This window comes from Pteronotus mesoamericanus, unplaced genomic scaffold, assembly GCF_021234165.1.
Source record: "Pteronotus mesoamericanus isolate MK-2021 breed Mesoamerican mustached bat unplaced genomic scaffold, CSHL_Meso_final scaffold_705, whole genome shotgun sequence".
NCBI lineage: Eukaryota > Metazoa > Chordata > Mammalia > Chiroptera > Mormoopidae > Pteronotus > Pteronotus mesoamericanus.
Window position 1 is genome coordinate 13,849,881 of NW_026555326.1, and position 23,807 is coordinate 13,873,687.

At 45.8% G+C, this 23,807-nt stretch overlaps 1 protein-coding gene and 1 pseudogene across 1 annotated transcript; both read left to right on the forward strand.

The window, feature by feature from the left end:
- The first annotated feature begins 5,853 nt into the window (after window positions 1–5,853).
- Window positions 5,854–6,397, forward strand: LOC129062052 (60S ribosomal protein L17-like; annotated as a pseudogene).
- Window positions 6,398–9,333: 2,936 nt separating this feature from the next.
- SSR2 (signal sequence receptor subunit 2) lies at window positions 9,334–16,429 on the forward strand. The gene is made up of 6 exons (XM_054563337.1): window positions 9,334–9,387; window positions 10,091–10,242; window positions 10,896–10,994; window positions 12,314–12,422; window positions 14,672–14,749; window positions 15,868–16,429. The coding sequence occupies exons 2-6, from the start codon at window positions 10,091–10,093 to the stop codon at window positions 15,976–15,978; spliced, it is 549 nt and encodes a 182-aa protein (XP_054419312.1). The 5' UTR covers window positions 9,334–9,387; the 3' UTR covers window positions 15,979–16,429.
- The last annotated feature ends 7,378 nt before the right edge of the window (window positions 16,430–23,807 follow it).

Here is a 23,807-nt window from a genome sequence, read left to right on the forward strand (position 1 = left end):
TTGCACAAGAACCTCCACTTCAGGCTCAGCTTCTACGGAACCTAGCCTAACACAGCTATATTTCCTGATCTTTAAGATTACTTCTGAATTATTAGTGGGTATGTGGGGAAGGGGGAAGGATAGAGGGAGGCTCTGCAGGGTAAGAGCCTCTTTTCTCCTTTACTTGTTCTTAGGAGCAATCACAATCTTAAAAATGGCTAAGTTGACTTTGGACAAATAATTTTTGTTCCTGTCTTGTTTGCTACAATTAGAAGCTCAAATGCTTTGCTTTACTTATTTTTATTTTTTTATTTATTGATTTTAGAGAGAGAGAAACACTGATTTGTTGTTCCACTTATTTATGCATTCACCGATTGATTCTTATATGTGCCCTGACTGGGGATTGACCCTACAACCTTGGTGTATCGGGACAATGCTCTAACCAACTGAGCAACTTGGCCAGGGCCCTAATGTTTTGCCTTTTTTTTTTTTTTTAAATAGAAAGGGAGAGACCAAGAGAAAAACGTGGATTTGTTGTATTCACTGGTTGATACTTATATGTGAAATTAAACCCACAACTTTGGCATATGAAGGTGATGCTCTAACCATCTGAGCCACCCAACCCAGTCTCAAATGCTTTGCTTAGAGCTGAGAGTTACTAGAAATAAAATGAGACAACTCTGGAGTTGAAAACCTGAAACTAGGCCTGAAGCTGTTGCAAGTGGGCACAGGTAACCAGGTTCTTGGTGATCATGAACAATGAACTGAACTGAACACACAGGGTTTATAGCAGAAAGAGAGACAGCAGATTTATTAAGTGATAGTACACTCCACAGAACATGGGAGCAGGTTAACTCTGAGCAGAGACTGACCCTCAGTGGCCAGAGGGATTCTATTCTTATAGGGTGGATGTTTCCTGGCTAGTTTTGGCGAGCTTATATTGTGCATGTACAAGTAGTTATATTACTTTTAAGCTATTGTGCATGTGGTCTCCCATGATTTTCCTTGATTGCCCACTGGGGTAAGAGGCCCCACAATGCTAATTAATGACAGTATAATGAAGTAGAGGTCATGTAGCATTTTCTGTCCAGGTGCAGTCATACTTCACCATGATTCAGCACTTTTTCTGAAAGTGGGGACAACCGCTCTTAGAACAGTGTCTCTGTCCTGTATTGATGTCCCTTGTCCCAGTCCTGGGGAAACTCTGGAGTTTTCTCATTCCTGGGGAACCAGTTTTAGAACAGGGTCTCTGTTTTGTATCAATGTCCTTTATCTTAGACTAGGGTGCATCTGGAGAGGGGCATTGTACAAACTCACTCTTCACTATCTCCTGCCTCAAAGCCTCCCCCCATTAGTTACCTCAAGACTCTTACTCTTCAGCCCTGGCTGATGTGGCTCAGTGGATTGAGTGCTGGCCTGAGAACCAAAGGGTCGCCAGTTCGATTCCCAGTCTGGGCACATGCCTGATTCGCAGGCCAGGTCCTCAGTAGGGGATGTACATGAGGCAATGACACACTGATGTATCTCTCTCTTTCTTTATCCCTCCCTTACCCTCTCTCTAAAGATAAATAAATAAAATTTTTTTTTTTTAAACACTCTTACTCTTCAGTTTGTCTCTCATCTTCTTGGAGTTCCAGGCCTCAAGGATTTAAAAACCTTCTCACATCTCTCAAAGTTTCACCCATCCACATGCTAACCCGGTGTTTTAGAGGCAGAAATCCACATAGAGTTAGAGAGAATGAGGAGATATTCAGAGAGATAAAGAGGGAAAGGGTGAGGAAGAAAGTGGATGCATCTATCAAAAATTTTGAAAATCAGGAGAAGTCAGGATGGTGGAGGGGTAAATGGAAGTCACACTGACCTCCTCCCAGGACCAATCTGGAATTACAACTAAATTGTGGAGAAATCACATAGAACAAACAACCGAACAATAGCAAGAGAGGAGTGTTATAACCTCAGACAGACGGAAGAATCAGCATTAGCACAACCTAACTGCCACTTACCCTGGTCTCCAACAAAGACGGGGGCAGAGTGGGCTAGAGACACCTGAGGAGAGACTGAGGAAGGAGGCTTTGGGGAGAGAACTGAGAGAGTAGCTAGTGGGATCCTGGTGCTGACTCATCCCCCATGCGGCAGCAGCCATCTTGCTCAGGCAGACCACTCCCATGAGCAGCAGCAGCATGAGAGGACACAATAGCCCCACCCACAGGAGGGGCTCTGCCTCATCCTGTGGTGCCTAAGCCTGACTTCTGAGTGCAGAGTGACTAGATTAACAGCTGAAGGAGACAGCCACAGACAGTAGATTCCTGGAAGTCTCGAACACACTGCCTAAAGTCAGACAGGGTCAACAGTTGACATCATCAGAGGCAGATCCAGAAAGAAAAAACAGCGGTCTCCTACCATAGAAGTTTACACCACAAAGTCAGGAAGTCAAGACAGATCAATTTAAGAAGCAGAAGCAAAAAAGAAGAGTCTCACAAATAATGGGAAGACAAAGAAACACCACCCAGTCGTAGGGGAAGGAGGAATCCCCAGAAAGAGAACTAAATGAAATAGAGGCAAGTAAACTATCAGATACTGAGTTCCAAACAAAAAGCAGAAAATAGTCCACCATCCACTCTGTCTGAGATTTTCAAGGGATCCAAAGACTTAGAGGGGACTCTTCAGTGTCTGTCTCAAGAATCTGAGCTCTGTCTGAATCATCTCTCCTTTTTGTATAAAGATATTAATTGAACCAGTCTTTCAAGTTTCTATAGGTTTTAAGTTTTAAAAAAAAAAGTGTGTGGGGCAGTTATTGAGTACCTACTGTATACTAAGCAATGTTCTCAGCTCGTAATCTGGTCTTTTCCAGCCTTCCTCTATTTCCAGCCAAACATTATTCTTGAGTGGTCAGCAGCAATGTGTTTCCTCTCCCGCTGTGTTCAGTGAGTATTTACAGGGTAGCCACTCAACAGACTTGAGGTGTGTCACTGCCCTCCGGATACTCATAATCTAGTGAGGGGACAGATGTGGTAACAACTCATCTTACTACAGCATGGTGGATGCAGTGGCTGAGAGAGGGCACAGAGCAGGAGCTCCAGTGCCAGTTATGCCCTAGTATCTGAAAGGATGAGTGGGCGGGCACAGTTCATAATCTGAAAGAAAGCCCCCTGAGAAGCTCGTCATTAATACACACAGACTCCTGGCCTGAAAGGTGGAACGAATATCTATTCACTTTCTCCCAAAGTCGGGCTTCTAGAGTCAGTTCAGCCTGGAGCAGACACTTGCAAGTCCGTTCTCAAAAAGGACTCTTCCCTTTTCCCCACTTACTTTCTGTTCTTCCATTGGGCTTGGCTTCTTCCTGCTGCCACCCTGTGTGGTGAGGTGGGGAAGATCTCTGTTTCCGACTCCTTCCTGGGGTCCTCACATCCATGTCTTCTTGAGAGTGGGGTATCTAGCGACCCTATAAACCACTCACTTCCTGGCTCACAAAGACGGCCTCTCCAAGCACAAGGATGATGGTCTCTTATGCCAAAATAGCTCCTCATTACTAGAGATGAAGGTGGGGAGGGACAAAAGGGTAAAGGGGCTGAGGGGGACACAGAACCCTTAATAGAACACCCTCCTACTGTTGGATCTCTGAGTCCTCAAAAAGGGGATTTCAGCTTCCTTCCCCATTAACAAGTATGGAAACCTGAGGGGCAGAAGGGGAGACCCTGTGCTTTGTATACACAGCAGCATCTCTCACAAGGAAGGTATCTTCCCTGGGCTCAGGCATTCAATGGAGTCAGCCAAGACCTGGGCATTTCCTGAGGACTTGCTGGCAGCTGTCTCGTGTCCTGTGCATCAGACCCTGAGTTCTCCCAGTGATGGGGAGAAGTGTTGTTTCAGAAGAAAAGCAGAGAAAAGGCCTTCTGAGTATCAAAATCTGGGCTTTTGGATTTTAAAGCCAAAGGCCAGAAATGTGTCAGAATATAAAAGAACTGTGCTGTCCAATATAGTAGCCATGTATGACAATTCAAACTTAAGCTGAAATTTGCTTAAATGAAATAAAATGAAAAATTTAGTTCCCCAGTCTGACCAGTGACATTTCAAGTGCTTAGTAGCTACATGTGGCTGGTAGCTATAGAACATTTCCTTATCACTGAAAGCTTTATTGGATAGCGCTGCATTAGAAAGAAGGGCAGGGAGTTTTGTCTGTTTTGTCCACTGCTATTGCCCTAAGGCCTGGAACAGTGTCTGGCTCTTAGGAGACTGATCAATAAGTTTTTGTTGAAGTCAGACTCAGTTTTCCATCATATTTATCCATTCACCAAACTGGTCTCAGCTAGATCTGTTTGTCCAAATTGGAGAGGAGGAAAGAGGAGAGAACAAGGTAGAGGGTATCTTAGTCACCCAGGGACAAACTCCTGAGACGAGCTGTGGGACTTTGCTGGTCACCCTGCCGTGTCCTCTGACTTGACATAGTTTTGGATTTGGGGGTGGGGGACAGAAAAAACCCATAGGTTGGTGATTCCAAAAGCAAGAGGAGTTTTGCCCCTGCTCCCAAAGAATGCAATGGACCACGCCAGAGCTTCCCAACACACCAGCATGGGTACTGGGGCTGGAGAGAAGCCAGCACCAAGCTGTGCCCAGGTACTGGGTCTGAGGCACTCTACAAGTAGAGTTCGGCTTACCCAAGCCCAGTCTGGTTTGCAGAACTGAGGAATTACTTTGGGTAGCGAGGAAAAGGTGAAGGTGTTGGAGAGCTCAACCAAATTCCTGTGGCTCCAGAGAGAGATGAAAAAGCAGAATGAGGGAAGGGAGAGGGTGAGAGAAGAGCTGAGAGGCCTTAGGAGAAGGGCGGGGGGGGGTGTGTGGACGGTGTGTGGCTGTGTTTTGTGTGAACTCACAGGCTGATAGCACACAGGGTGGGGATGTCTTAGTGTATGCCAGAGAGGAAAAGTACCAATGACCACGCACCAGAAGTCTCTGATCCCCATCCCTCATGCCTCTGGCACATCAGGAGCACTTCAGAAAATTAGACGTACCTCTGGAAAAAAAAAATGGCTGGGGAGTCCCTGCGTTACCAGAGATTAAGTTCCTGCTACTTGATGGAAAAAGGCCTGGGAACAGAAATGGGGTTTAATTATAGAAACATAAGGAGGTTAACATTTCTTGGACATCTAAGTTTGCATCCTGACATTATACCCACTCTTTCAGTGTTATTTTATTTTTTCAATGAGAATATAAGAATGTATTATTTGTGTAAATTAAAAATGAATTTATTGTATGATTCCACTTATTGAGGTACCTAGAGTAGTCGAGTTCGTAGTAAAAGGAAGCAGAATGGTGATTGCCAGGGGCTGGGGGTAGGAGAAAGGGGAGTTATTTTTTAATGGGTATGGAGTTTCAGTGTGGAAAGATGAAAAAGTTCTAGAGTTCGATGGTAATGATGGTTGCACAATAATTTGAATATACTTAATGCCACTGAACTGAACACCTTAAATGGTGAAGATGGTAAATTTCACATTGTGTATATTTACCACAATAAAAATGAATGTAAAAGAAAAGTGACTGTTGCAAAATTGCTGTAATAGTTCTGATTCTAGATGATTCTTGAAAATTGGCATGGTTCCTATTCAATCCACTGCCCTTACAGAGTGCCCTTTCAGCTTGCTTATGCCCATCCGAGGCCCCTCGATTTGGCAGCAAGGCTCTGTTTCTGGCTTCCTGCCTAGCCACCAGCCGAAAAACAGCTGGTCACTTCCTTCTCAGCTTAGCCACACGCTATTTTGGTTGCCTTCTAGTTGCAAATCCCAAAAGAGAGGTCAGTGGGCAACTTGGGCTCTGTCTTAAATATTAAGAACCAGGTCATGACTCTTCCCAAAAGTGGCCAGTGGTAACCTCTGAAAAATGATTTGCTATTCACCTGACCCAGAAACCCCCCCAAAATCATGCAAATCAAGAGGTTAAAATCTTCATGTTCATTGTAAGAACACTCGTGAAACTGCCCAGGCCATTGAGGGTATGCTTATTTGAAAAACCACCAAGTATCTGAAGGATGTCACTTTACAGAAGCAATGTGTGCTATTCTGTCATTACAATGGTGGAGTTGGTAGGTGCACCCAGGCCAAACAGTGGGGCTGGACACAGGGTCGGTGGCCCAAAATGAGTGCTGAATTTTTGCTGCACATGCTTAAAATGCAGAGAGTAATGCTGAATTTAAGGATTTAGATATAGATTCCCTGGTTATTGAGCACATCCAGTTGAACAAAGCTCCTAAAATGCAGGCGTAGAACTTACAGAGCTTGTGGGCATAAATAGCTCTCCCTGCCACATTGGGATGATCCTTCCTGAAAAAGACCAGATTGTTCCTAAACCATAAGAGGAAGTTGCACAGAAGAAAAAGATATCCCAGAAGAAACTGAAGAAACAAAAGCGTATGGCCCAGGAGTAAATTCAGCATAAAATAAATACTAATAAAGGATTTAGAAAAGAAAGAAATAAACAAGGCTTGAAACCAATGACACACCGTGGGTACCGTAGGTAGCCTTACTCTGGTTCTGTATGCCTCTGTTCCTGGCACACAGTTCCCTGCATGTCTCACAAAGTTCTACTCAGTCTCTTTGTTTGGAGTCCCCCTGAGGATGGCAGAAAGCAGCTGTATTCTCTCAGAAGTCTTTCAACAGAAACATTTCCCTTAGTCATTGACTCTCAATATTTCTTCTCTAGTCAGGATAGATTCCAACAGAGAGGCTGTAGACAGAGATGATGTGTCTCCATGCCTTGTCTGAGACTTTCTGATCCACAGTGGGCTATGCCAGGGTCCCAGGGGTGAAATGGTCTATTAACACAGCATTCTCTTGGGTTCTCTCTGGTTCAAGAAAAAGAAAGAAAAAAGCAATCTATATTAATTCCCAGGGGTTTTGCTGGGCAGATTCACTTGTATATAGGTCATTTTAGTGAAAAAATGTTTACCAATGTTTACACTTTGGTTTAGGTGTCATATTCTGTCGGGTATCTATGTCCTTCCCAAATGTTCAAAGTCCACATGTGCTACCCAAAGCACCAAGAGCCAGTATTTCAGCGTCAGGACTAACTGCTTTGTAAGAAAACATTGTAATTAAGATCTCTTATTTATCGAAAAGACATAATTGAGATAATTAGAAGACAAATCATTGACTGGGAAATCACATGCCAACTTTTTTCATCACTTAGGACAGTGTCAAAATAATCTGCATATATATCCCCTCCCCCAACCCTAACCCCGGCAGATTATAAACTCTTTCAAGTCAAGAGTTGTGTCTTACATATATTTATTTACCCAGAAACCAGCATAGGGCTGGTGAGAGTACGTAGTTAATAAACATTTTTGAAATTCAATAATTTGCACTGGCCAAAAGTCTGAAAATGATCAAGTGGACAAGAGGGAATGGCCTGTTCAGCCGAAGCAGAAGGGAGAAGGGATGACAGTGAAGGGACAAGTATCAGACAAAGGAGTTGTATTTAATTCCATTGACAATGGAAGCAACTGAATAGTTTTGCTTCGTTTTGGTTTTTTGTTTGTTCTTTGAGGGGTCATGAGGTTCTAAACTGCTGGAGGACAGACCCCATATCTTTTTATCTCCCACAGTGACTCTCACAGTGCTTGACACATAATAGGCACTCAAAAAATGAATGCTACATATATCAATAAATGAGCAAGTGCCTCAGATGGATGGGGTAGAGGCAGAAGAAGAGTCAGCGTATAAATGGGTATGGTAAGGATGAAGACACTTCTTAATCCACAGTGGCTATCGTACAGGAGGTCTAGTCTGTGTGCTGAAGACATATTCCTTTTCAGTGCAGCTGCATCTGAGAACCAAGAACACCCACACTTCACATTTTTCCAATCCTGGAGAAATTGCTTAGAAAACAATGCTTTGGAAACAAATGAAAATTTCTGCCATCAGGTGTTTCTTGCGCACCTCCTGTGTGCGCAGCACCTGACTGTAGGGCCGTTGGGTAATTGTACTCTAGAGAAATAGCACCTCACTCTTAAGGTGGATTTTTCAGGCCAGAAACAATTGGAAAAAAACGTACTAAGCTATGGTGCTGTAAAAGAGCAATTTGTCTGGCAAAGCCAAGGAAGGCTGCTCAGATAGGATGGGAATGGGTGGGATTTGCATAAGGAAAGAGAGGCATTTCAAGGAAGACGCACACATAGGGCTGAAGAAAGAGCAGATTGGTGGTTGTGTATAGAGAAGTTATTTTTCACACCTGGAGTGCCTCCTGCGTGCTCAGGTGTAACACTAAGCAACGGAAAACAGACAACCTGTCCTCAAGGAGCTCTAGTCTGGGAGGTGTGGAATGCAGGAAGATCCAAAAACAAATACAGGTGATAAGTATTATTGCATAAGAATGTAAGCCCCCAGAAAATAAAAACCTTATCTATCCTGTTCATTACTGTATCCTCAGTACTGAGAACTGTGCCAAGCATAAATTAGGTGCTCAATAAGTGCAGATTGAATGAGGAAATGTTACAATGGAGATATAGAAACAGTAACATTGGTAGTTAGTATTTATTGAGCACATACATATGCCAGGCAATATGATAAAAGTTTTACATACATTATCTGATCCTCTAACATTTTGAGAGTATTATAATTATCTCATTGTAAATATTTGGGAAGCATGGCTTTATAGAAGTAATGCTTGCCTCAAGGTTACCTGATTAGCAAGTGACAGAACTGGAACTTGAATCCACCACTGCCTAAACTCACAGTCTAATCTTTGCATCTGGGGTCTGTTGTTCAAAATGCTGTTTGCGGAAGACTGTCTGAAAAGTGCAGGGAAAGATCTAAGGGAGACTGCTGCAGTAAAAACAGCATACATTTATGAGGATGAACTAAAGTGGTTGTAGTGGGAATAGAGGAGAAAGGATTTACTTTTTTGGCACCTCAAAGGGCTTCTAAACAAAGCTCAGGGCTTCCTGACTTACCGGTTGTAGGGGATGACTAAGTGTCTTGCCTGGGAATAGAAAGAATACTGGTAACCCTCAGAGAAATAGCTTTTCTCTAATTCCTAAATCAATAGAATACTCTATATTCTAGATACATGATCAAAATCTCTAGGTGTGCACCTGATGCGGTGCTGGTCACAAACGGTAAGGACAAGACAGCTTGAAAAGCCACTGAAGAGGGCAGAATAATGAAAGCCTGGAGGACACACAGACAAGCCTGTCTTGGGTGCCTCGCATCTCCGAGACCGGCGTGCACTACAAAAGGAAAGGTGAAGCTTGTCCCAAGAACTACAACTTCCAGAAGGCATCGGGCGGAACACTAAGGTTTCTGGCCAGAGCTTATTTCCGGTATTTTGGATGCTGACGTTCTCTTCCGGTTTTGTTGCCCCCCCCCCCACCAACCCCTCTCCCGCCCCGACGGGAGAAAGGCTTTTGGGATATTCACGGTGAGTCGAGGGGGTTTAGGAGTGCGAGCAGCAGAGGGGAGAGTCTCATCTCTGTACGTCACCCAGCAGCTGAGGGTAGCTCGGGCAGTGGCAGGGGCAGGGGAGGGGAGGGGGCGCGCGGCAGGCGGACGTGTAGTCCGGGGGAGGGGGCAGAGCGGACTGAGCTCCGGGAGGGACCCACAAAGGGCTGTGGGGGCGAGGAGAATGGGATCCGTGGGAAAGGATGGAGAGTGGGATGCAGGGGCGTAGGAGAGGACTCCGCGAGCGCGCGGTGGGGTCTCAATGGAGCTGGGTGGTGAAGGAGAGGGCCGCGTTCCGGAAGGTAGCAGAAGAGGGCGACTCCTGTGTAAAGCAAAGCTGGAGGCTGCTGCAGGTCTGAAACGGGCCAAAATCGGGCACCCCAAGGAAAGCCCTTTTCCAGCCACGTGATGTCATCTCAGAAGACCCTACCGGTTGGAGGGCGCCCTGGGGCCCTGGTAGAAAGAGGACAGCGGACGTGCTGGTGCTTAGGCCGATTTTCTGAGGGCTTGCGGGGTCAGAGAGTCTCGCGAATAGTCCGGTGGCTTATAGACTGCTCTGGAAGGGACTGTTCCTTTGATAAGAACAAAGAGCTTTGATAGACTTTGTCACGGAGGACTGCCAGAAAGATTTTGGTGATTTTACACGCTTGGGATGAGAGATCACTTTGCTTCTTTCTTCACAGATGAGGTTGCTGGCATTCGTGTTGGCTCTGTTCGCTGTCACTCAAGCAGAGGAAGGAGCCAGGCTTTTGGCCTCCAAATCACTGCTGAATCGATATGCCGTGGAAGGGAGAGACCTGACCTTACAGTACAACATCTATAATGTCGGCTCAAGGTAGGAGGCTCTGGACCTGCAGGTTGGGCACTTTTCAGGCTTCTTAGATTTCCCAGCTGAGAACAGGGACTGGTGGTGGTTTGTCTTTGGGAGGCCTCCAGCGGCAGATATCATGAGTGAATGAATATACAGCTGGACCTGATTTTGGAAGAGGAGGACGTTCTTACCTAAGCTACAAGAAACCGTCTTCCACTTTTTCAAGTTGGGAAGAATTTTAGAGTGGGAAAGAAGCAAGAATTATGAAACAGGGATAAGAAGATGAGAAAGCATAAAATGTATGATCCTTTGTTACCTAAAAGTTTCAGCTTCCTTTGTTTCATTAACCTATACACATTTTTGTTGTCTTGAATTAGACTTTCCACATGTGCCTTGTTCCTCTCTCTGCACCCCCAACACACACATGGAGAAATTCAGTCAAGAATGGGTTTGGGCCCATTTCTTCCTAATTACTTGAGTTTTTTGGTGCTTTTGAGCCATAGAATCTCATCCTCAACCTGGATTCTTCAGTGCAACAAACCTAAGTTACTATCTATGTGACTCATGCCTGTCTTGTAGTTCTGAATTTTTAGGACAAGCAGGCAGATTTGATTGCTGATTGCTTTCGTTTTTGTACCCATGACTTCCTAACCCTTTTTATTGCCTCTGTTTTCTAGTGCTGCATTAGATGTGGAATTATCTGATGATTCCTTCCCTCCAGAAGACTTTGGCATTGTCTCTGGAATGCTCAATGTCAAATGGGACCGGATTGCCCCGTATCCTGCTGACGCTGGGGGATGAAGGCTGGGGCGGGGGGCGGGGGGCATTGACAGCAGAGCAGCAGCGGCATTTCAAACAGCCCACGTGTGCGTGGCCGTTTTTCTCTCTCCTTTGGGATGAGATGGGGCAAGAGATACTGGTGACAGTTGTGGGAGTATGATTTAGAGTAGACCTGAGGTTCTGGCCAGGTCATGAGGCCCTAAAGCACACTCTGTTTTCGAAGACGTGGCCCCTTACTCTGTTTTGCCATGGATGATGTGTCCCCGTGTATCATGTGCACCCATGTTTTTGGCCCAAACTTTCAGGAAAAAAATCTTTTGTTTTAACTTTTAATTCAATTATTTATTTATATTTAGATACTTGTTTTTTGGTGTTTTGTTTTGTTTTGTTTTTTGTATTGTGAAGGAATTTTAACATTTATTTTTGAATATATCATGGTACAAAAATTTTATGGAACAAACAATTACAAAACACAAGAACAGATATAAAGTGTTTCAGGCATTGCCCTTGTGTAATGTGCACCCTTATTTTTCCCTCAAAAATTTGGGCTAAAAAGTGCACATATAGATTTTTGTGGCCTGGTAAAGATGAGTAAGGTGCTTTTAAAAGAAATTCAGTTGGATGGTAACATGAAGGACCTGGTGACCTTTTAAGACTCTTTTTAGTTAGTGAGTCTCTTATTCTCATCCACCATTATTTCCTGAGTGTTTTGTTGGGTTTTTTTACATTTTTATTTTTATTTTTTTAAACAGATAAATCTCTTACAGTTGTGTCAGTTTTCCCCCCTTTGCCCCCCTCCACCCACCCCACCCCCACCCTCCGCTCCCACAGTCGGTTCCCACTCTGTTGTCCACGTCCATGGGTCATTCCTGAGTGTTTTGAATTAGAATTTTTTTCCTTGTGAATTAAAGTATGTTTAGATTGTCTGATGAGGTTAGATGTTCTTTCTGTGGTTTTTTGTTTGTTTTTATTTTGTATTTTCAAGAATTTCATTCAGTTATAGTCAATGGAAGATTTTCTTTGAGCTTAATTAAGTGACTAATTTTTCATCCATAACATATACTGGTTTGAAAGTTTACTTCAAAAACCTTGATACTGAGTACATTATAGACTTAAAACTTGGCTAAAAAGACATCGTGATGTAACACACTTTAGACTTACAAAAAAGTGTGTGTTTATCATTCTTAGAGTATTGAAGGTATGGAATTACCACGTGTTGGCAACTTTTTTTTGTGAATGGTGCATTTAGTTTACAAGTCAAAAGGTTGTTACAACTTTAGCTTCATCTTTTTCCCTTCCTTAATTCTTGGGCCAGTGCTAGCAACGTCTCCCATACAGTTGTCCTGCGCCCTCTCAAGGCTGGTTATTTCAACTTCACCTCAGCAACTATCACTTACCTGGCCCAGGAGGATGGGCCTGTTGTGGTGAGTTCCCCAAACTCTTAGCTGGATGCGCTTAGATCTGCCTTTGAAAATTCTTGCAGAAAATTTTCAAAGCAGCCGCTAAATTCTGAGAAACATAAGAAGGACCAGGAATTTGGGATATTTTCCTTAGGAAATATGTTTCAAATTGTAACGTTCCAAAATAAAGCCGTTGCAATGGATGGGAGGGGACTATCATAGCATTCCTTTCCTCTTCACTCCTCCTTCTTAGCTTATAATCTGGAATGTGCTACTTACTGCCCAGTTTATTGCTGTCCTTGCCCTTCCAATTCATCTTCTATGTTGCTGTCAGATTATTCCCCATCTGTACTGTTTCTGTGCCTTTCCCTTGCTTAGAATGCTCCTGCTTCTTGCATCAAGGCCAAGCTTTTCTGCCTCTCATTGCATGCCTTCCAACAGACCAGCTGTTCTCTGCCTCTCCAGCTTTCTGTCCCACTCAACCCATGAAGACCCTCCGTCCTAGTTAGGCCAGGCTCTTCCTGTCCTCCCTTCTCCTCTCAGCGCTGTTCTTTCCACCTTGCCTTTGCTCTCCGTTTGGAGTGCTCTGCTCCATTTTCTGAAGCCTTCTCTAGACCTAGCTTTGAGATACAAGTCCTTGTTTATGTCTTCTGCTTTCACAATTTGCATTGCTCTTTCCTACTTATTTTTTCAGTAAGTGTTCATCTACTGCCACGGAACTTCTGTAGCTCTTATGTCGTATGCCCTTTGAATACTTAATTATTTACTGTCTTTAGTAATTCTCTTTCTTATGTGCAGTTCTTTCCCCGACCCTTACCTCCCAATTTAATATAAACTCCTTGAAGCCAGGGACTTTGTCTTAGATATTTCTGTTTCCCATATATCATAGAAACCCAGTAGTAACCAATCTTTTGATCGATTGATGCAAAGGTCAGCAGACATTTATTGAGCTCCTGCAATGTGCTAGACTAGGGAATACCAAGGTTAAGACATTGTCCAAGCCTTCTAAAGCTTAGGTCATGAGTTTATAAAGGTCCCTGACATGACCATACAGGTGGGCTATAGGCTACCTAGTGAGTACATGGTAGGAAAGGGAATTTTTTTTTTTTTTAAGATTTTATTTATTTTCAGAGAGAGGGGAAGGGAAGCAGAAAAAGAGGGAGAGAAATATCGATGTGAGAGAGAGATTGATCAGTTGCCTCTCTCACTCCCCCAGCCAGGGACCTGGCTTGCAACCTAGGAATGTGCCCAGACCAGGAATCAGCCTTTCAGTTTGCAGGATGACTCCGAGCCCACTGAGCCGCAGAAGTCAGGGCGGGAAGGAACTTTGAGCAGAGTCAACCAGAGAACTACAAGAAATCCAAGATACTCTAACATTCGATGCACTTTCTGAATTTTATTTTTTTATAAACCATGTGGAATCATATTTTTATAATCCTAGTTATATCACATCTTCTGTCATTTCTGCTTTCAGAACCAACTTTAGAAACAGACATGGGTATGTAAAGTACAGCATAGGGAACACGGTCAGGGACTGTAACTAGATCGGGTGCCAGGTGGGCACTGTAAAGTATATGATTGTCTCACCACCATGCTGTACACCTAAAACGAGTAATATTGAATGTAAACTGTAATTGGAAAAAAAAAAAAGGAACCAACTTTAGTACTCTGTGGGTCTGCCTGGTATTTGATGGGTTAAAACAGACAAAGTCAAAGGCTCAGCTGCCACTTTAAGACAGAGTTGTTTGCAGTGTGCTCCAAAGCCTTCACCTCCTCTCTAAGACAAAGGAATGTGGACCAGACTCAGCTCCCCCTCAGTAATGTACATTTGGGTAGGGCTTTATTACTTTTCAGAATCCTTTTCATTTTATTTGAGCCTCATGGCACTCTGAGTTTAGAAGAGTATTTCCACTAGAGGAATAAGGAAATGACTGCCAAGGGCAAGTCGTCTGTCATATACTTGGCCCTGCAAGGGGGCCAGTGGTGGTGAGCAACTCTTTCCAGAGTCTGAGACTAAGAAGGATTTGGTTTGGATTTCAGCCGTATACCTGGCCTGCCTTGTTTAGGAAATGTTCATCATGTGTTTCTCAAGTCTCCTAATTTACTCCTCTTTACAATGCATTAAGAATCATCTGATTCTCTCTAGTTCAAAAGCTTTTCCTCCTCTTGAGGCTCTAAGAACCTAATGCTTAGAGGTAGGTTGGTTGGGACTGCCGTTTCTCAGATGAGGAAGTGTGGGACTTGCCTTAATGCCCTTCTTTTATGCTTTTCAGATTGGGTTTACCAGTGCACCTGGACAGGGAGGCATCCTGGCTCAGCGGGAGTTTGATAGGAGATTCTCGCCTCACTTTGTAAGTTGTACAGTGTTGTCTGGGATGAGACCACCCTTTTGGTTCTGGGACCTCTTGGCCTCCTTAGAAGATTTGTTTAATTGATTAGTTTTTGCCATATCTGTTTTTTGGTGTCTGATACAGCCATCAAATATCCTGGTTTAACTATGATTAAAGATTTTTGGTAATGAGATCATAATTGCCAGAACCAATACACTGCTTTTTTTTCTCTACTCAGTCTTGAGTAGAGCCCCATCTCGGAGTCCCAGTCTATCTGGAGATTTGAAAAGAATATCTGCTTGAATTCAAGAGTTGTGGAGCGTTGGAAAGGTGAAGTGGGAACTTTGCTGTGGCCTAGCCCAGGAGAAAATTTTTTGAAGATTTGTGTAAAGTACTGAATGAGGAAATTCATTTACTCGTTCATTCATTCAGTAATTATGAAGTTCCTAATTATGTGCTCAGTTCGATGCTTTGCTCTGAGAAGGAATTGTGACCAAGACACAATCCCTTCCATTAAGGTCTTGGGGGCTCCTAGGCAACTCAGAAGAAGTCAGTGGGGAAGAAGTGCTGTGACAGAGGTCATAGACAAGGTGCTGGAGAAGCATGCAGCAGGAATAGCGAGCCTGGTCTCTGAGGGTCAGGGAGGGCTTTCTGGAGAAGGTGATGTGCCGTAAGTCAAAGAGGAGGCTAGGAAGGATGAACATTGTAGGAAGAGGGAGCAGCTCAGAGTGAGAAAAAGCATGGTGCAATCCAGGAATGGCAGGTTCTCTAACAAGCCTGGAGAGTGGGCTGAGGTGAAAGAAGTGGGGAAGGGGGCCGGGGGTGAAGGTGGGGTAGGTCACGGGAGGCCTGACTGTCAGGACAAGGGCTGGCCATCTCCCTCACATATTGTCTGGGAGGAAAAAAGCTGCTCTTCCCGTTTGGGTTCAGTCAGGTGAGGCTTAGGTTTCACAGTTGGAAAGATAGATTTCTCTTCAGAGAGCCGTTCTCTATCAGGGGTGGTCAGGGAGGAGCCTTCCTGTCAAGGTTTTGTCAAAAATTGAGGTGGGCTGTCCCCTTTCTCATTGGACTCCTCCCTCCTGGCCCTCTCCTGTGCCCTACTCCAAATTTCTAAGCACGGCCTTTGTTGTCTTCCACAGCTGGACTGGGCAGCCTTCGGGGTCATGACCCTCCCCTCCATCGGGATCCCCCTGCTGCTGTGGTACTCCAGCAAGAGGAAGTACGACACTCCCAAAACCAAGAAGAACTGAGTCCTGGGGTTTTCACAGCCCTCCCTTCCCAAGAAATCCAGGTGCTTTCCAGACTCCAAAGGGTATCTCTCAGATGCAGTCGCCTCCCTTAGCCCTGGGCCACCTTCTCCTGGATCCTGCCCTGCTCTCAACCAGAGTGATGGACTGGGCCTAGGAGTCCATGAGAGCCTCCTTGGTTCCCTCTTGAAGCCATACAAACAAGAATGCCTTGAGCCTAGAGGGCCCGCTGATGTGCCACCGAGGTGCCCTGGGGTGTGCTGCCTGCGGTGTGGGCCCTCGGGTGCAGGAGGCTGCATTCACAGATGCGTGACACCACCCCATCTCCTGCTCTCCCTCTCAGAAGAGGATAGAAGATAAAATGAAAGCTGTGGGACTCCTGGAGGTTACCCAGTCTCTGGGTTAGGGAAGTACTTACCAAATGGGTTTTCTAATAAAAACAAATGCCACACTGACTTGTCCATTTTCTTGTCAGCTGGGTAGACACAGGTGGTGGAACTCAGGCCCAAGAGCCAAGGCGCCTGGGTGGTGAGGATTGTGGGTCCTGTTCCTATGGAGATATCTGTCCCCTTTTGAGCACCTTTGCTTACATCTCTTATTTCCCTCTGTTCTCACCAGTCACCACATACTCCCCTGAAGTGTCGGGCCTAAACCTTTCTTGACCATTAGCTCTGCTGCACGGGTCGAGATAGAATGGGGAAGTTGTTCTCATGCTGGGGAGACCCTGGTCTGACTGGTCCACTGACTTCTTGGAAAGCTACCTCTTACACCGGATTCCAGTCCTTCCTCTGTTAAGCTTGAGTTTATTTTTAATTGATTTGAGAGAGAGAGAGAAACATTGATTGTTTATTCCACTTATACATTTATTGGTTGCTTTTTGTTATGTGCCCTGACCAAGGATCAAACCTGCAACCTTGGCATATGGGGACTATGCTCTAACCCTGAATTTATTTATTTTTTAAAAGATTTCATTTAATTATTTTTAGAGAAAGGGCAAGGGAGGGAGAACATCGAACTTGCCCACCCCTAACTGGAGACCTGGCCACAACCCAGGCATGTGCCCTGACCGGGAATCTCGACCTTTCAGTTCACAGGTTGATGCTCAATCCACCAGGGCTGAATTTATTTTTAATGCCTCTGCTTTGAGCTGTGGCGGGGCAGGAGCGCCTGGACGCCCGAGCGGTCCCCTGAGCATGGCCTACGGAGAGGCAGTGTATTTTGCTGCAGCAGCAGCGGGGAGAAGGCACGCTGAGCTGACTCTGTCCAACCCAGGAATGCCGTGGTCCGAGAACAGCCTCCCAGGCAGGGGAGAAGCCCAACAAACACCGGCTTTGTTCCTACCACCAAGTTTCCCAGTTTAGCTTCTGTTGGGGATGGGGAAGGGGGGTTGCTGCCCAACCGGTTTAACCTTTCCTTGGCCCAGCAGCAGAGCCTCTGGGCCCCAGGGAGGATGAAAAGGACATGGAGACAACGGGAGGCTCCCAATGGAGTATCCCTCCACCAACTCACATCCCTCCTTCAGGGGCTGCGGCTGGGACACTCCCGGACTGGCCAGGTGAGAGGGAGAGGAGGATACATTTGCTGCTGTCCCTGTGTTCCTGGTGGAGACCTGGAACTTGCTTGGGAGAATCGGGGAGAGAACAATGGGTCAGAAGCTTGGGGTTGAGAACAGTGTAGGGAAGGGAAAGGGAGCTAGTTTGATGTGTATCCCCTTAATCTCTAGGACTATGAAGTATTGAGCTTTGGAGGAGAGAGCACACTTTCATCTGTGTGACCCCCACTGAAACAGAGCGAGTTAACCTGTAGGAGGAGGTGTTCTGCTTTGGAGGACAGGATAAACTTCATAACTGGAAGGCGATGGAAGAGTTTTCTTCCTCAGTTTCAACCCAGAGGTGCTCCTTTCCCAAAAGCTGGGGCAATCTTTACCTTCCCTTGCGGAGCTCAGCATTTTGTGCCCTGGCCCTTATTAGAATAAAGGAGATGTGGGGGGCGGGGAGGCCAGACAGATAACAAGAGAAGCATTGTGAAGGCAGTTAGTGTCACAGGCACCTTGAAAAGCAGCCAGAACCAGATACTTCCTCTCTGAAGAGATCCACTTCCACTGGTCGGGATGGAATTTGAGCGTCCCAGAAGTAGTGGGCTCGGAGGATATAAGAGCCTCCAAGATCTATAGGCAGACTTAGCTGGAAGAGTTGGCGTTATGATTGAACTGTTAACTTCTTGAGGTAATTGAATGGGAGGAGGAGTGGCAGACAGCAGTCCCTCGCTCTAATGGAAACCACCCCTAGGAAGGAGGGAGCGCTGATCTCCAGGTCGCCTGCATCTCTACAGGGGAGAAGGAAAGTAAGCCCTGGTCCCACATTCTTCCTGGAGGTTGGATGCCAAAACTGAGAGGCTCCCCCGTAAAAGGCGATACAGAGAGTAACCCAGCTGCCAGCATGTTCCAGATCCCACCCTGGAAACCAGCCGTCTATTTCTCTCACGTCATCCAAACTTTGAGCTGGCACCTGCTCGCCCACAAACCCAGCCCTGGTCCCAGGAGGGCCCAGGGGCCCAGATTTTCACCTCCTTCACATACTAGGCTTTGGGATTCTACCTGAAGAAAGTCAATGGGAAACGGGTGTAAGAATTTCCAAGAAACGAGTAATGCAGCGGCTCAGGGTGGGGGAAGCAGCACTGACCACAGACGGCAGCAGTGCTGGGTGTCCTCCCACGCCCGCCCACCACTCACTGACCTCAGGTAAATCGCACTCCTCCCGGAGACTGTGTCCTCATCTGAGCAGTCACGAGACTGTTTGACTAGAGGATTTCTGAGGAACCCCCACACCAGTAAGATGAGACAGGTGTTTCCCGTGTTCTTGTGAAGTGAGAAGCTACCCCGGTCGCCCATCATGTGGTTTGGGGCCCAGCTAGGTGGGAAAGGGTACACAGTTTTCATATCTGGCAGGGACTGCCCTCTTCCTTTCACTCAGAGGAAGAGTTTTAGAGCGAGTATAGGTCATGGGTCACCTAATTTAACCCTCTTATTTAATGGGCCAGGGAGGGCACAGACAGAGTGAAGTGACTTACCTAAGGTCACACAACAAGTGGCAGCCAGCTTATTTACTAAATAGCTAGTGCAGGCCCGGCATGCATGTGTCACTGTTTGCACATATCTCATTGAACACCCCCATCTTACAGATGAGGAAACAGTGCTCACAGGCCATTCCTCCAAGGCCCCATAACTAGTGAGTTGTCAGAGCCAGCCAAGGTCTTCTCGCTCCAAGAGGGCTGTCAGGAGGAGGACTCCCCATTACCTCAGAAGTCCAATGTCCGCCCACCTGTCCTCTGCCCCAGGGAAGAAGTAAGGGTGAGTCAGTCCCCCGAGCTGTTATCAGGGAATGGGCGGGGAACTGGTCAGATGTCCGGTGCCTGGTACCCACAACAAGGCGGAAGGGAGTGGGAGCCGTGTGCATGCCTGGTCACCATGCACTTGTGGGCAGGAGGGAGGGCCCTCATCAGATTTAGCTGCCCCTGACCAAGCTCCTCCCTGTTTGTACTTCATCACAGAAAATACAATCTTTCCTCCTCTACCCGCTGCTATAACCTGCCTCTTAAAGGGACCAACGAGCAGTTTTGAAGCCATATTTGAGAGAAGGCAAAGGGCCTCCCTGACCCCGGAAGGACCTCGTTGTTAAGTTTTGAGCTGTGGGTCTTTCCCTGAAAAGGCCTCTTTCTCCCCTTAGCTTCACCCTGTCCTGACTGGAGGGAGGGTGAAAATTCCCTAGGATGTCAGGTTCCCACACACTCGTCCCTCAGGGTGACCCCAGCTGGGCTTCCTCTGCCTGTTTCCACATGAGCCTGAAATCCAGTGGCTGCCCTTTGTTCAGGGAGTGCTGGGGATGGGGAACCCAGGAAACCTTGGGACCAACAACAGCACCCAAGGGGTTAAAGGCCTGCACACAGCCCTAAGGTGTTTGAAGTTGGGCGGGGGAAGGGAAGTACTGGAGTAATTTAAGTGGCAGCTGGTCTGGACTGGAATGAGTCCCCTCTGTCTCCTATGCAAACTTCTGGATCATGAGCCCTTCCCTTAAAAGGACCAAGAGAGAGACACCCCCCTTAAGGTGCTGGACTGGATTCTTAGAGGGGCTACCTGAGGCAGGACTTATTCCTGTATTGAAGTCACCAACTGAGGGCAGGAACGAGTTCCCCATCTTCGGGATATCTCCTAGGTCTGGTGAGTTTCTTCCTTCCCTTTTCTTGGGTCCTTACACTATAAATCCCTAGAAATGGGCATTCCCCCGGGAGCAGAGATCTCCAAGCCCCACTGCACCCCAGGAAGGGGCAGAACAGTTTGTAGCTTCTCTACCAGCCCCTTGCATTCAGCTCCCATTTTTAATTAGGGGCAGTGTGAGTTTGTGTGTTTGTGTGTGTGCGTGCATGCAAATAGGGGATCACAATGATGGCCAACAACACTTAACTATTTGTGAACATTCTTAATCTTCACAACCCTGTGGGGTTGACATACCATAATCCTTATACTAAGGATGAGGTTTAGAGAAGTTAAATAACTAGCCTTGTCAATTGAGATAAATTGTAGGACTGGGGTTCAAACTCCTCTGCCACCAAAGCCTGTTATGTTGTCTTCTGGCCTGTTTTCTCACTAAGGGGTGTGAACAGGGAGGGTGGCGCTGGGCTTTTTAAACCTTGATATTCTAATTCATTCAGGGTCCCCTTTCTATAATACTAACAGTGTTCCTTTATCCCTGGGGGTTAGTTGTGAGATTTAAAAGGCCATCAACTCACACCCAGAGCCAGAAACTTGCTGATTCTAGATTACCCCATCCATCAGGTTACAGGTTCCCTCCTCTGCCCACTACATTTAGTTGTCCTCTGGGCTCTGATGGGTTAATTCCCTGAGACACAGTGGCCAAAGTCTTCTCAGGTGTGTCCCTCTGAACCTCAGACCCTCTCTTGCCCCACCTTTCTGGCACAGCACCCACAGCACATGCCAAGAAACTGGTAGGAGGAGGTAGGAGAGGACTGGTTGGTCTCGCCCTCTCCTCTGTAGTCCCTACACGTCATGGGCTACCCTGGGTCCCAAAAAGCACTGAGGTCCAGCAGAAAGAAAAAAGGTGATTTTGCAAACGTAAGTTTGGTTTGCAAACCAATTAAAAAAAAAGTGGTCACAGTTGGAAACCCAAAGCAGCACAATTCCTGAATACTTTGTGAGCCTAACGGTTATCAAAGAGGTGGAGGTATTTAGGGTGGTTGTTTGAGACATCTGATTGCTGATTCAATAGAAGATGTGGTGAGTTCAGGGGGCTGGGGCTGGCTGATTCTCTAGCTTTGAGCTTCAGAATTAAGTAGTAACAATAAAATCATTAACTCTGTACCATGGGAAGCAGGTGGGTGCCTCTCAGAAGTCAACCTGGAGGTTGGTGGAGGCAGATGGCTTTTGCCTGTATGTGGCCCTGTCCCACTAAGAGCTGGTACACATGTCCCACCATGGTATCTGTGCACAGACACTTCTGGGTCCTCTTCTCCATGTCTAACACCTGAATGAGTGAATCTTCTCTCTATATACACTTTTGCCTTTCCTTTTATTTATTTATTTATTTATTTATTTATTTATTTATTTATTTATTTATTTATTTATTGGTTGTTGATAGGAAAGTCAGAGAAGAAAAAGAAAAGTGAGTTCCAGGATACCCGTGTTCAACACATGTAAAAATCCCATGTGCCTCACACTGAGAAACACAGTAATGATGTGACCAAATCCGGGTGAGGAGGGGAGGTATCAGAGACTTTGGTGCTATGACCTGCCACAGAATGGGGTGTCCAGGGGGCCGGGCGGAGGAACTGTGGTTCCTGGGGCCTTCTTTATCAGAGGATGAGAAGCCTTGCTTTGGCCCTCTTTGCAGAGCCTGTTGGATTAGTGCTTTACTTTCTACAAGACAAAAAGCAGGTATGTTAAATTTTGAACCATCAAAGGGTTTTCTATAGCCCTGTCCTCCCCAGGCCTAGGAGATCAGGAGGAGAACCGGCAGGCCTATCCCTCCATTCTTTATTATCTGCTTCTTTGGGTCTTCTGTATTATTATTATTGCCCCCCTTCAGGAGACCTAGGACCCCAGAGCTAGGCCCAGGAAGGCCCCGGGCTGCGGAGGGGCTGTGTGGTTGCCAGCAGCAGTCGCTATGCCCAGTGTTGGCTGGCAGCGAACAGAGGCAGAGCCCTGTCTGTCCCCCGGCCTCATTCAGATTTCTAAGATAAGAGGGAGTAGAAAGAACTAACTTTTTTGGAGCCCCCATCTAATTTCTTTAGAAGTTTCTTCTTTTCTTTGGCTGGGGTGGGGTGGGAATTGGGGGTGATGAATAATGGTATTGCTAGTTTTCTGTCAAAGCTAGCCACTGGTACCCTTTGGTTGCTTCTCTCCTGGTTTCAGGAAAACTCAGGCCCTAGAGTGTGGGGAATTCGCTTTGAAAACTCAGCTCCACCTCCTACAGCCGTGTGACCTTGAGCAAGTTACTTAACCTTTCTGTGCTGCCCCTTTCTTCAAGTGAAAAATAGGGACAATGATGTATTTCAAGAAATGGTGAGGATCCCACAAGATGCTGTAGGCACTCATGGGTTACCTTTCTTCTCCCTGTGGGCTCTAGAGGCTATTTAGGAAATGGATACATTGGGGTCTCAATGTCCCTCCTCCCCACAGCTTGCAAAGCAGAATGACTGGCTGCTATACAGTGAGCCTTGATGTCTGTCTTTGATCTCTTTTTCCTCCTTCCTAAGATTTAGAGACCCAGTTGCTCTAAATCAGGAGTCTGCAAACTTTTTCTGTTAAGACCCAGATAATAGCCCTAGCTGGTGTGGCTCAGTGGATTGAGCGCTGGCCTGCGAACCAAAGGGTTGCCGATTCGCTTCCCAGTGTAGGGCACATGCCTGGGTTGCAGGCCAGGCCCCTAGCAGAGGGCATGCAAGATGCAACCACACATTGATGTTTCTCTCCTTCTCTATCTCCCCTGACAAGAAAAAGTAAATAAATAAAATCTTTTTAAAAAAAAGACCCAGATAATAAATATTTTAGGCTTAATGGGCCACAAGGTCTCTGCTGCAACTGCCAGTTTTGCTGTCGCCATGCAAAGACAGCCCCAGACCAGAGTGAGTGAATGAGCATTGCCATGTTCCAAAAAGACTTTATGAACACGGAAATTTGAATTTCATGTAATTTTTATGTGTCACAAAGTAGTACTCTTCTTTTGATTTTTTTCCAACCATTTAAAAAAGATAGCAGGACAGTTTGGCCTGCAGGCTGCAGTTTGTCAACCCCTGCTTTAAAGTGCTAGGGGTCACTCTGTCCCTCCCTTCTGTTTAAAGAGGACGGCTTCATCAGGGCTCATCAGGGGCCCAGAGGATGGAAGAGTTCTTTCTTGTTGCCCTTTCTTCCTCTGGTTGTGTGTACTCTATTTCTATCAGGCATTGTTTATGATAATTAGTCCCGAACACTACGGTGGCTCATTGGCCTATCGGTTATTTATTCTCTCTCTTTTATAAGAGAGGATGGTAGGGAAACCATCACATAATACCTATTCTGCTTCTGTGTTGGGCTTTCCTCTGTCCAGTTCTCTATTTCTCTATGCCCCTGATTAAAAATAAATAAATAAATAAATAAAAACCAAAACCCCCCCAATAGTAGTAGCATTTATTTAGTACCTAATATATAGTGCAAGAACAATGTTAGTTGTATAATATACATTAGCATTCAAATCTGTCAACATCCTTATAGCCTTGGTATTATCATTCCCAGTTTTTTAAAATTAATTATTTTTAGAGAGAGGGGAAGGGAAGGAGAAATA